The 13238-nt window shown below is 45.3% G+C and overlaps 5 protein-coding genes across 5 annotated transcripts; 3 read left to right on the forward strand and 2 right to left on the reverse strand.

Moving 5' to 3' along the window:
- Positions 1-1064: 1064 nt before the first annotated feature.
- Positions 1065-2195, reverse strand: LOC128708370 (serine protease persephone-like). Its single transcript, XM_053803346.1, has 4 exons — positions 2129-2195; positions 2040-2060; positions 1470-1967; positions 1065-1402 (listed from the first exon to the last, which is right to left on the reverse strand). Exons 1-4 carry the CDS (start codon positions 2193-2195, stop codon positions 1065-1067), a joined length of 924 nt encoding a protein of 307 aa, XP_053659321.1.
- Positions 2196-2759: 564 nt separating this feature from the next.
- On the forward strand, positions 2760-3933 carry LOC128709755 (serine protease snake-like). Its single transcript, XM_053804774.1, has 4 exons — positions 2760-2838; positions 2916-2936; positions 3011-3535; positions 3596-3933. Exons 1-4 carry the CDS (start codon positions 2760-2762, stop codon positions 3931-3933), a joined length of 963 nt encoding a protein of 320 aa, XP_053660749.1.
- Positions 3934-4490: 557 nt separating this feature from the next.
- LOC128709756 (serine protease snake-like) lies at positions 4491-5597 on the forward strand. Its single transcript, XM_053804775.1, has 3 exons — positions 4491-4557; positions 4657-4677; positions 4744-5597. Exons 1-3 carry the CDS (start codon positions 4491-4493, stop codon positions 5595-5597), a joined length of 942 nt encoding a protein of 313 aa, XP_053660750.1.
- Positions 5598-6658: 1061 nt separating this feature from the next.
- Positions 6659-7808, forward strand: LOC128709761 (serine protease snake-like). Its single transcript, XM_053804779.1, has 3 exons — positions 6659-6743; positions 6862-6879; positions 6946-7808. The coding sequence occupies exons 1-3, from the start codon at positions 6659-6661 to the stop codon at positions 7806-7808; spliced, it is 966 nt and encodes a 321-aa protein (XP_053660754.1).
- A 414-nt stretch (positions 7809-8222) lies between these two features.
- On the reverse strand, positions 8223-10432 carry LOC128719834 (protein 5NUC-like). Its single transcript, XM_053813472.1, has 4 exons — positions 10212-10432; positions 9966-10116; positions 9637-9893; positions 8223-9432 (listed from the first exon to the last, which is right to left on the reverse strand). Exons 1-4 carry the CDS (start codon positions 10430-10432, stop codon positions 8223-8225), a joined length of 1839 nt encoding a protein of 612 aa, XP_053669447.1.
- Positions 10433-13238: the final 2806 nt, after the last annotated feature.

The raw sequence follows: 13238 nt of genomic DNA on the forward strand, positions 1-13238 counted from the left end.
GCGTCAATTGCGACGTTGGGGGTTGGCGTTGGAGTAGGACGATAAGAGGCAGCAGACTTTTAAGCGTTACTTTTTAACAGTTTTAGAGACAAAAAAACCACATTGCGTCGCATTTAAACCATGCATACCATCCATCCGTCCATCTTTGTTTGTAGTGTTTCGCTAGTTTCCGGTTAGTTTAGGTGCTTCGTTTAGGTTCTGCAAGGTTCCGTTTTAACATTGTTGCGATGTACGGTTCTCTCTGAGGACAACAACCCAATCGGTGTCCATATTGGCAGAAGTTTGAATTTTTGGAACATTGGGACATCACTTCTCGAGAGAACCTCCGTTCGCAAATGGTTCCACCGGGAACTCGGGGAATATAATGTCATTTTTGCCCATTCACCCACCACCCACGCCCTGTTCATCACCATCACCGTCACGTCCATCCCGAATTCGCACACGAACACCGGCAGTAATCGTTTGGCAGCAAGAACATTTCGGTAATGCAGCTGATCTCCCCCTAAAGGCATGCGGATGATTTTGCACACATTTTAAAATGAGCTTTTGATTAACTTTGCCGATGGTCGCCAGTGTGCAGTGGAAGCATGGACCAGCGGATACTAATTAAAATGTCATTTGCACTTCCCATCCTTTGAGGATGTCGGTCGGTGACAAACTGGACCGATACTGTTCCCAACCCACCCCGACATCATTATCTCCTCCGCAAGTCCTCCACCAAACATACAAGTGACGGAGTAAGGTTAAGCATTAAGCATGTAACGGAATACGAACGGTAGCGTAAGTGTACTAGAATTCTTGTGATTTAAACTGAACACGAAGGAGAGAGATCATTGTAAGACAAGACAGCAGTGACAGGAAATGTAGCCGTCCAAACCCCGGGCATGCGTTTTCCACGGACAGATACACTGGAATGCACTGACAGGGGATGGAAGAGTATGAGAATGAATAAACGATAAGATTTGTACAAAACCGCCACGGTTCTTTAATTCCATTGCTCATCAAGCATTATTTATTTGTTTCTTCACTCCTTCACTCGGGAAGTTCCAACCGTAAGTTGGCAATTACGAGCCCCAAACAACACTCTCGATCCAATCCAGGTGCTGTTGTACCTTGGAATAGGTGTAGGGGTAGGTCTGGTACGCCTTGTCACAATCGTGACCCTTGGCTTCTACGCCGATAAGCCGGTACACGTCACCGGAGTCATCGTCAAGCGTCTGCATTAGACTACCGCCATCACCATCGCAGGCTGCTTTCCATTCTACGGGAGACGCCACGCAGAGCAGTAAATCGGTAACGCCCTGCGGGTAGTAATCACTATCGGCATACGCTTGCGTGCACATTTCATTCGGAACACGGTTCACCTGTACCTTAACCAGATGCGTATCCTGGGTGTCGTTGACTAAGACAGTAAAGTTAGCAGATTAGTACGAATATACCATTGCCACTTCCCTCCTAGGCCTGCTTACCCAGCTTGCCAGTGGTAAACCCTGTCACCGTTAACTTTTGTGATGCGGGCAGAGTGTCCTCTGTCCACAGACAGGCAGGATAGATGTGTGAGGTAAAGGTGACGGGTTCGGCGAGTCGCAACAGTGCAATATCGTCGTAGGATGTCTTCACCATCTCGTCAAAAGTGGGATGCAGCGTCAGATTATCTCGTTTGACCAACAGCTCCGGGAGGGCAGAGGGACGTGTGTAGTCATGACGACCAAGTGACACCATTTCGTCACCCATTGTCCAGAAGCAGTGACCCGAAATGAGAACGTAACGCTCACTGATGAGGGCACCGCTGCAACGGAAAATGTGCTCCGTGTCTTCGTCCTCGTAGAACCACTGTCCGACCCGCACCTGATGGGGGAATTCGCCATCCTTTGCTGGTATTCCGTTCGGTGGTGTGACGTAGTCATTCGTCCTACCAGACGTCTTAGACGTAAAGGAAGATATCAGCTTCCGGTACTCCTGACATTCTGTTGGGGGGATAAACGAAGAGGTTCAGTATTTATGGTGAATTACACCTTGGAGGCTGCACCATCACTCACTTTGTTCCGCTAAGCGAAGTCCTATTTAAGAGAGGAACATAAAATGAATTATTTACAAAACACAAGCATTAAACTTTGATAAAACCCACCTTTAACGTCGCCCAGACAGAGCAACAGCACAGCAGCGAACACAATTTGAACTACTCGGTTGTGCATCTCGCAATCTTCTCTTGGTTTGAACCACTTCTCCAAAATCGACGGCCTACTGTGCCGTATTTATACCCCCGATCACCAATCAAGCCAATGTTCACACAGACTTCTAAAACAAAATGCACTCGACCTGTTTTGGCAAGGGGGTCATCGGAGTTGATCGGTTCGTCTTTGCAGAGATCGGTTGTTAACTGCCAAAATTGATAAGTGAGCGGTTGAAATTGGTCCAGCGGCCGTATACGTGTGAGAGTGTATGAGTGGATTAATCGCACAAAACGGATAAATAAACACAAACCCATGTTCTATCCTTAATGCTCTGTTACACTATGGAAGATGATACGATTCTTAAGAGATAGACACAGATTTGTAGATTTACACAGTTTGAGTGTTTTTATTGGTAGGCACTGTAGCGTAGAATGATTGCAAACGTTGTTACTACAACATGTTTACATTATGGTCAGCATCCATTCGAACCGCTTCGCAGTTAGTCTGTGTCGGACGGTCTTATCAAGTGCAGCTCGTGAAACATCACTACCGGAATTGTTGACCTCTGTCCAAACCCAGCACATCATGTTTAGCAGCAGGGCTGTTGGTTACATTACAGTCTGCTTGCTGGGACTGTGTCTAGTACTATGCAATGGACAGACAGGTACGTTAAGTGAAACCACGACGGAGTCCTGTATCTAGCAATAGGATAACAATTTCCTTTCCCATATATATTTGCAGCGAAGCGGATCTCCGTACAGAGTGAGAGCAATGCGCCTGAATATATGCAACATGCAAAACAATTCGTGACTAGTGGCTTTTCCTTTACTTTACAGAGTGCGAAGAATATCGTAGAATAATCTCGTCGCAGCGTGGTGTGATATCGCTCACACTGAAGCCTAGGCCAATCTACTATCAGTCGTACAATTGCTCGAATGTGGTGGAATTGATCGTTGGCGGTGAAGCAGCGAAGCATGGCGAGTTTCCCCATCACGCCTTGCTAGGCTACCCGACCGAAAGTGGCTCCTCCGAGCGTTACAGCTTCAGCTGCGGTGGATCGCTAATATCGGATCGCTTCGTGCTGACCGCCGCCCATTGCTTCAGTTACGGCGATCCGGTGATTGTTCGCTTGGGCGAGTACGATCTAACCGTAGACTCAACGGCGCAGCTTGATTTCGGCATCGCCGAGATCATCCGTCATCCAAAGTATCGAAACACTCGCTCGTATCATGATATTGCCCTCGTGCGGTTGAACGAGACGGTACTGTTTTCGAAGGTGATACGCCCGGCATGTTTGTGGCAGAGTCCCACACTCAATATAAGCCGTTTCGTGGCTACGGGTTTCGGCAGACAGGAGGAAGGTACGTGTACAACCTGAGGGTGTCATCAGAAACCATTAAACGGTAGCTTTTTGTTTACAGGCATCCTCGAGTTATCGACCAAGATGATGAAGGTACAGCTCGATCTATTTCCCTCCGGTGACTGTGGTGAACTGTTTCGGGATAATCGCAAATTTCGCGATGGAATCGACGAGGGGCAGCTGTGTGTGGGAAGCCTCGCGGGAGGCAAGGATACCTGCCAGGGTGACTCCGGTGGCCCATTGCAGACGATTACGGAACCGAGAAGTTGCATCTATAACATCGTTGGCTTGACGTCCACGGGATCCGCCTGTGGTGTTGGCAACTCGAAGGCAATCTATACGAAGGTGGCACACTATCTGGACTGGATCGAGCAGGTTGTTTGGGCACAAACATTGTGACACGGTGGAAAACCATCCCTAATGTGTGTCGTAACCGGTTTGAGCATATAGGCAATCTCTTTTGCAACTTTCATCGCACTTGTAGATGCATTTGTTTTCTTCTTTGGTAAGCTTGCAAATTCGCAAAATTGTAAAAATAAACGAAAATTACACAACGATTAACGATTTCGAGATAAACGCATTTGAAGTTTAAAGTCCTCGATCGAAGCGCTGGCACACTGCTATGCTTTACCGCCCTTGACGAGTAACTCCAAACAGCTGACTCTATGATAATGCCTTCATGATTAATTGAAACCGCGACCTGAAGATACACTGCGTCGGACAAATCTCTTTTTGTTGAACGAATCAACCAGCACTCTTTCTATAGGTTGAAGAATTGCATGACAAATAAACCTGTTTTGTGCACGAGGGGTCATTTAATACAGCCTGCACTGCTGCGTAGGCGAAGCGCATCGTTGTGAGTTAGTTTGAGATCAACCGTTGGAGAATAATCATTTCTGTTGGTACTGTTAAGTAACGTTTCTTTACAGGCGACCAGGTGACTGAAAGCAGTGAGAATGATCTGTTTAGAGCTACAGTATATGGGCTTCTTAATATTTTTACTTTTCTGTAATATTAGTAATGGTATGTTAAAGGTTACCTTAAGGAAAAAGTGATTCTAACGCGTACTTATGTGTCATTCTGATGTGTTTTCGTTTCAATAATGAACTTCTGCATCTTCAGGCCAAAGGATTGCAGTCCAGAGTAAGTAGCCCGTGTTAACTTCCAGGAGTAATTTCACCGTTTGATACGATCGTTTTTCGTCGTCAGAGTGTAACGAGTATCGCAATATTATTACGGAGACACACCAGATCATACATCTGCTGCTCAATCCAACGCCAATTAGGTTAAAAGTGTTTAACTGTACAAACGAACTGCGCCTGATTGTGGGTGGAGAGCAGGCCGGTAAGGGTGAGTTCCCGCATCAGGCGCTGCTAGGCTATCCCAAGCAGAACGACCCTTCGGACTATGAGTTTCTGTGCGGTGGTACACTGATCAGTGAGCAGCACGTCCTGACGGCAGCTCATTGCTTTTCCGATCGCGACCCAACGGTGGTACGGCTCGGCGAGCACGACACCACGTCACGGTCGAACGAGGAGCTCCAGCTCAAGATCGCTCGTATACGGCGACATCCTCGCTACCCACGAAGCCAACCGTACGATGATGTAGCTTTAATACGGCTTGAGCGACCCGTGCCGCTGAGCAAACACATACGACCTGCATGTCTGTGGGATTCGCCGTACCGTACTACCTCAAAGTTCATTGCATCTGGGTTCGGGCGGCGAGATTTCTTCGATACGGAACTGTCGCCAGCGCTGATGAAGGTACAGCTGGACGAATTCCCGAGGGAGAGATGTCGGCAGCACTTCCAGCGGCTACGCCACGGAGTACGCCCGGGTCAGCTATGTGTCGGAAGCGTAACATCGAACAAGGACACTTGTCAGGGAGACTCGGGTGGTCCGTTGCAGCTAGTGTCCAATGAGACGACCTGCACATACCACATTGTTGGCATCACGTCTCTTGGTGGGGCCTGTGCATATGGGAAATCGCTTGGCATCTACACGGAGGTGGCACATTATCTGGATTGGATAGAAGACAATGTTTGGGGCTCTAATGTACTGTAGTTTAACATTGTATCTCAAGACGAAAGGTACAGCCACAATATTCATTCGATGACAGAATAAAAATTGATATCAAATTCGGAATTGGAACATGTAATTAATAGTTGTGTTTGGTGCTTGTAAGACATTTATCTTATTTATGTTAGCTTATCTGAAAGTATTATTTCTTCTATAAAGTCTATATTTCTTCTAGATTTAACGGTGATCATGATCGTGCTAACTATGCTCTGCCCAGGCTGTGCCAGCCAGGAAAAACGAACAATTTATTTATCACATGAATTTTAAGACCTGTTTCGGTACTAAGGGGTTTGCCCAAAAATAGTTTGATATGCTTTAATTAATTTACATATTCAAATCGATTCAAACTTTGTCGGGTGCTAAGCAGAGTGTCGAGGACTAGCCTTGCAAAATCAACGCTTCTCTGCTAAGAAGGATAGTTACGCTTACCACAAAACCATTGATTTAACCAATCTGTTTAAATATTAAATAATGATTAATGCTAACAATATAATCATGATGCTTTGATGTATAACATTACTCGCGGGAAAATACTCTTTTTTAAATTCGTATCGGAACGGCCGCTAATTGAATAAACAAACGATCAAAATTCTAAAACTTTGCCGCTGTATGACAGATTATTTCGGCAGATTACTACATTTCTATTCGTTATCTGACGTAACTTACGGTTCTACTCCATCGAAGTAGGAAAGGAATATATATAGGAAAGAAAAAAAGAAAAGATCCTGCCACGGTTCATCGTTGTAGCGACCCATGTTGATAGCGGCAGATGCGAGCCAGAATACAAAAAAAAAAACTAGTTTCATACCGCCCGTAGCACGCGTTATGACAGAAGCACAAAAGTGGAAAGACCAGTTCGTTGATTGTTGATCGTTGCAGGCCGATCGCTGTGATGGAAGATTCGTGCCGGGCTCGGGAACAGTACTGAACTTGCTGCCGTACAGTGACGTTTGGTGGAAGTCGGCTCAAGAATTTAATTGGTAGCAAACATTACGGCCACCATTCTCGGTATAGAAATCAGCCCACAGTGCGGAATATTGTCAACAATGAAGAACTTATGGATTCGGAGAAAAGAGATGCGTTTGTTGGCGATGGTGTTATCACTGAGCTGGTGCTGCTGCATTGTTCAAGGTAATACGCTTGCGGATGTTTGCCTGCGGTGTGTGGCATGTTAATAACATTGTTCCGTTTCTTTAACATTGCTTGCCGGTCTACTGATGCGATGCTTACTTGTTGCGCGAAACTTAAGGACGCCTTGCCACGCAGAGTAAGTTCGGTACGGTGCATTGTAGATTTGAGGTCCTCCGCTAAGCCCACACCTTTTCTTTTTCAGAGTGTGAAGAATATAAGAATGTCGTCATCAATCGACAGACCCTCATACCACTCACGCTTAATCCGCAACCGATCCATTTCGATGTGTATAACTGCACGAATGTCGTACAGCTGATCGTTGGTGGAGAACAGGCAAAGCAGGGCGAGTTTCCGCACCACGCGTTGCTGGGCTGGCCGAAGGAGACAAACCCACTGGACTTCGATTTCAAGTGTGGCGGCACACTCATCAGTGATCAGCACATCCTAACCGCTGCTCACTGCTTTTCGGAAGGAGATCCGACGATTGTGCGTCTTGGCGAGTATGACACCACATCCGATTCTGAATTCGAGCATGATAGTGATATTGGCAGCATTCGGAAACATCCGGACTATTTGAATTCACGTTCATACAATGACATCGCACTGGTGAAGCTAAAGTACCCGATAGGCCTGTCGAAAAGCATCCGACCGGCCTGCCTGTGGGAAACGGAGGATCGTCACGTAAAGCGCTACGTTGCGACCGGTTTCGGGTACAACGAAGCGTACAGTGGAGTGTTGTCCACCACGATGATGAAGGTGCAGTTGGACGAATTTCCGGTCGCTGATTGTGTGCGTATGTTCAAAGGGCAACCAAAGTTCCGGAGTGGTATTAAGGATGGACAGCTGTGCATCGGTAGCATTGTGCAGGGTCGCGACACGTGCCAGGGTGATTCGGGCGGTCCGCTACAGGTCGTGTCCGATTCGAAGTCCTGTTCTTATGGGGTGATTGGTATCACATCCACGGGTGGCATTTGCGGCATAGGTAACTCGAAGGCAGTCTACACGAAGGTGTCACACTACATTGACTGGATAGAGGACAATGTGTGGGGTGATAATGCGATGTGAACATGAGGAGAATAATAAGGAAACGGTTAAACGAAGCTGTGTGCTGTACGAAGCATGTGTATTGGATGCGAATGTAAACACCTTTAGAATAACACTTTCCACTCCACCATGAGTGGAATGTTCGAATAAAAATGTATGAACATTTATAATAAAACGTAAAATTGTCTTTAATTGGAGTGAATCTTCTTCGTATTTTTCATTGCAAAAACTGCACTCAACATTAACTTTTTTCTGTTATCAGTTTTTTTCTTCTTTATCGTCTTAATGCTAAGCAACGTGTGATTTGTATTATTGATTGTTTGTTCACCACTAACCGTGATTCATCTGCTGTATTTCCCAGTGGGAATCCCCAAATCCCATCTACAGCTCTGTACATATAAACAGCAGTGTACTTAAGCAGCCTACCACATTTATTTACAATAGGTGTCGCGTGTATGTCAACATTGCTGACAACAGAATTATTCCGAAGGTGGAAATCGTTACGCCGTACGTCCGTCCAGCTCCACTGTCCTCAGTCGTGCTGGTGGTCATCATGGTGGTAGTGCTCGCAGCTGGACCGTCGGTAGTGGTATCGGTCGGTCGCCCTGTCAAACGTATGCGCCACTCGACCGCAGGATAGATGGGCGAGTATCGCTTTAGATACTCTTCCGTAATTTCATACTCACCAAATGTGAGCAATTCTTGCGGTGAGCCAGGAAGCATATCGTACCCATCGCCTCCGTCGTACAGAAACTGGCTCAACAGGATGCGATAGTGCTCGTCCTCTTTCAGGTCTTCGTACATAGGTACCTGACATCTTGCACACCGTACCTTAACCTGAACAACGCGCTGCATTGGAGGTCGCGTCAGGTCATATTCTACGTTTACGCCTGCCATCTGCAGGAATTCACCGTAACCGGATACTCCATCGTACCGACGGACGCTCTGTTCGAGCATTTGGTGTAGCTGCGTGCCGTTAACTTCGGTCATTACCATCGCATTGCCAAACGGGAGCACCGTCTTCAGATCCTTCATCGTTATCGGACCGGCGTTTATAGACGCACGTATACCACCGCCCTGTATAAACGCGATCGCGGCGTCAGTCCAATACCCATCGTTGCTCTGTTCGCGTGTCACCGCATGTGTAATGACGAGCGAATCGGCGATCATGTTACCGATGTTACATTCCTCAAATCGACACCGACTTGAGTCGAGAAACACGTACGACTGTCCAATCTTTTCATCCAGCGCCAAAATACCGGGTCGGTAAAGCTCGAGCAGCTGCAGCACATCGGAGTCCCGCTGGACCGTACCGTTGAGCAGCAGAGGAGTACCGTCTAGCTCGATCAGATTGCCTTCGGCATCAAACTCCAGGTGCAGATAGCCGAGATATTTGGTGAAAGCATACGCCTGCACCACAGGAACATCCTTTCCGGCAGGGTTTTTCACCATCACCGGATATGGACCGGCCGGTTGTTCGACATCCGGGGCGGGACCGCTGTAAAGGAACGTATGTGAGTGGCCTCCAATGACCAGATCTATATCGGGACACTTGGCCGCGATTTCTTTATCGCGTTCCAACCCGCTGTGACCGAGTGCAATCAGAATATGTATTCCTTGCTGTTTTAATGAAGTTGCTTCATTGCTAGAGAGAAAAGAAACGAAATAGTATTTAAGAACGATGCTGACTGTTCGATATTTCCTACTAGTTCAAAGCGTAATACAGAACGCAACGCAAAGTCCTGTGACGGTGAAGAGAAAATGCAAAATGTTCAGCGATTTGCATACTTTCAGGCGTCTTATTAAAGTAAGCAAACCGCTAAATACTACTATCAATTTGTTTACTTACTTGATCGATTCGATTTCATCCAGAAAATCGACCGTATTGATCGGTGACAGTTGCTTCGTTTCCGGGGTCAGATATCCGATTACTCCAATCCGTATGCCCGCTTTCGTAAAAATGGCTGATCGCTGTAAAGATCTGGTGGATTGCATTTCCGGCGTTTTGGAAAGATCAAGGTTGGCGACCAGCACTGGAAAATCGACCTCGTTCAAGAAAGGAACTAACCCTTCTACACCCAGATCGAACTCGTGATTGCCGAGGGACTGCAAATAGAAATGGTAATGATATTAATACCGCGAGTTAAAAGTACACCTTCGACGATTTGCATCACTTACGATTGCGTCGGGTTTCAGCATGTTTAGAAATTCGGCCGTTATGTTATCCTTATACACCGAAAACCAAGGCGTACCCGTATAAGTGTCTCCTGCATTGAGATATAACATCGGAACACCTCCGGAAGCTTCCATCGTTCGGTACTCGCGAACTCTGGAATAATTGTTTGGTTGTATTAGTTTGTAGGACTATAGCCGTTTCTTGATCATTCACGCTACTTTCCTGGGGTTTAGAAAGCAAATACTCACTTGTGTGCAACGCGCGCAAATCCTCCATAGCAACGGTTGCTAGCCACATCGGATGGTTGACAGTCGTTGCTATATGCTCCAGTTTGTTCGAACCGCGCGTGCATATCGTTGTTGTGCAGTATGATAAGCTCTAATCCTCCTGCTTTCGGTGCAGCGAGACACCAGGCGGCCGAAGTAAGCACCATAACTACAAGCCTTAAATACGTAATACTCCGTCCCATGATGGTTTCAGGATGTGTTCAGTCTTTTGTAAGTTTTTGGATTTCGGTTGAGTTGACTGGTACTATCAGCTGATCAACGGTAAGATGCGTTTTCCGGACGTTTGAAAACAACTTCCTAGCAGATTGCTGAAAGTAATAATAATGGTTACTGTCCGCTTTGTGCACAACACTTCATCACTTATACGAATTGTACACAATTGTTTTACAATCTACAGAGATTTAAATGAGCCACTTGTAGCCATGCTTCTGCTCGGCGACCAAACAGGTAGAAAAATGATCTTTCCGTGGCCAAGGGAGTCGCAGTCGGGGCTATCGGACATCTTATTACACTGTCGATATCTCAATTGGCGCTTATCAAGCGGTACGAGTAGATTTCGTTTTGAAGTCAGGCTTGGTTCACGCTCTTAAATGTGAGTACTGTGCATTCGCAAAGTCACTGTATAGCTCTGACGTCCTGCAAGAGTGTAACTAACACTGCCAAGAGAGTACTATCTATCGCCCGAGGTATGGCCCAAGGTGATGGCCGCGTGCGCCATGGATGCCGCACACTGTCAAGGTTTGATTAATTGACAATAAACCTATTGTAACCAATTTTGATTAAGTGCTAAACCCCTACCGTACTATGAAAGTGTGGGTAATTGAGAAAGAGGTGAGGATGTGCAACGTACACTAGCCGAAACTGATATCTGGACCATGTTTTCGTATCAAATTGGTGGCTATAGCCATTAATTTAAATCAAAGAAATCTGGATTTATTTGAAGAGAATCAAATAATGTTGATTAAGACTAAACATTGAAATAACAAGTAAATGGAAAAAGATCGCCAGTTTCCAAGATCTTGAAAGATTCCAAAAATAAATTGAAACCTACTGTGTGTCGCATATTAAATGCGCTTAAAAAACCCTTAAACTACAGTTATGTTTTTCGATATTCTGGCTCCAACAAATGCAACACGTACCAATAATGTTGTCCGAAATAAGATGTCTATCCTTTTTTGGATCGCTTAAGGACAAACTCATTAAAATGGATGAGGTTAGGAGCAGAACGTATAGACATGACCTTTTAAATATCCTTTTGCCTTTTGGGTAGGCTACACCATTACAACGTCCGAACGTCGCATAACTTGAAATCTGTGGGATGCTGCACAGAACTGGTTTAGGCTGGGTTTTTTTTGTCTTGATTGAAAATTATATCATTAGATACATTGCTGATATCGTGTTTGTCGACACAAATGAAAAGGTTGTGTGAAGAGTTTTGAATCGATTCTGCCCTTAAAACGAAAAAAATTAAACATTACCAACCAGTTTCGTTCATTCAAATTCCCCATATAATTGACACTCGCATCATAATTAACTGTTTCCCCCGTGCCTCGTACTGCTTGACCGCATTGTACAACTTAAGATGTACGTTGACGTTAATTGCTGAGAGCTGTGATGACTAAATTGCTTCATAGTGTGCTAATTTCCTTCAAGATGAACACAACAGTAGCACTAGAGCCTAGCTAAAGTTGCATAGGTGACACAAACTTGTTTCCTGAGTACGGCAATCCAACAATCCAACAATAGTACCAATTCAAACGCAAAGCACTGCAACAATCTTCTCTGAATGGGCTTAGTCTGTTATCATGTCATTGTAAACGGTATCACGGATATGACGCCGCTTATCGTTTAAATGGTTTGTCACATGGCCGAGTAAACAAGATTTCTTCAACGCCTCTAATCTAAGAGAAGAGAATATTGTCAAAGAAAAGTGAAATATCAATGTGAATCTTTTTGCTATCTTCAATATGATTTAATTTCCTTGAAGATCACCTAATACCTATGGAAAAGCTATGGAATAGTCATTGTACGTAATGATTCACACAATAACATGTATAGGCATTGATGGCAACGGACGGTGATTCCTCAACAATTGTTTTACAACCGAACTTGATTGCTGGCAAATGTAATTTTGATGATTTACTATTCATAAAGGTGTTCGTTTTTTTGTGGTGTTGTGCAATTCGATTCAACTCCATTATAATCTCCAACCTTGAAACCACATCAAGTTCATTGTTCCATCGTATATTAACGGTCAATTTGCTCATGCAACCGTCCAACACAGGAAGACTTGTATACTTGACGGAACAATACGACATTGATTGTTAAACAAAATTTGCAAATCCACAGAATCGGAAAGACTCAACGTAATAAAGACCAACTCTTATCTGATAAATCATAATAAGACAATTGCACGAGGCACCTATTGAAAATGCCGCCAAACAACTGACATTAACTACAAGTGTTCATTTTTATCTGTCGCTGTACGCTGTGCGAAAAGAAATTTCTTTTACGCTCATTTTGACGTATGAAAAAGCGAACAGATACAGAGCACCGCAGGTTCGACGTCCATTGCACTACTACTTTCACTATCACCCGTGCGCCAAAGTCACGTGCTTACAAAACCTTCCGTCTTCCACCATCAACGCGTGCTCCGGTTGCACGGTTCGCTGAAGCGCACACACGCTCGGTACAGTCGGTAAACAATTTACTCACTACCATCACCTGCAGCACACGTCAGCGTTGACAAACCCGTTAACCACTGTGACGTAAATTCGTAGAAAAAAAAAACCTGGGATGATCTTCAATTGAACGGTACCGATGTGTGCTCTAGAATCCAATACACTGAGAAACGTTCCACCGGCGGCAGATGGATATAATTAACTTTCAATCGACAGTCTGGTCGATGCGCGTGTCTCCCGGTGAGTGATGACAAACCAAATGACGTACAGCACGGGACGCGCAACAAACGGCGGCTAGTCCAAACGC

This window comes from Anopheles marshallii, chromosome 2 (genome assembly GCF_943734725.1).
Source record: "Anopheles marshallii chromosome 2, idAnoMarsDA_429_01, whole genome shotgun sequence".
In the NCBI taxonomy this organism is placed as follows: domain Eukaryota; kingdom Metazoa; phylum Arthropoda; class Insecta; order Diptera; family Culicidae; genus Anopheles; species Anopheles marshallii.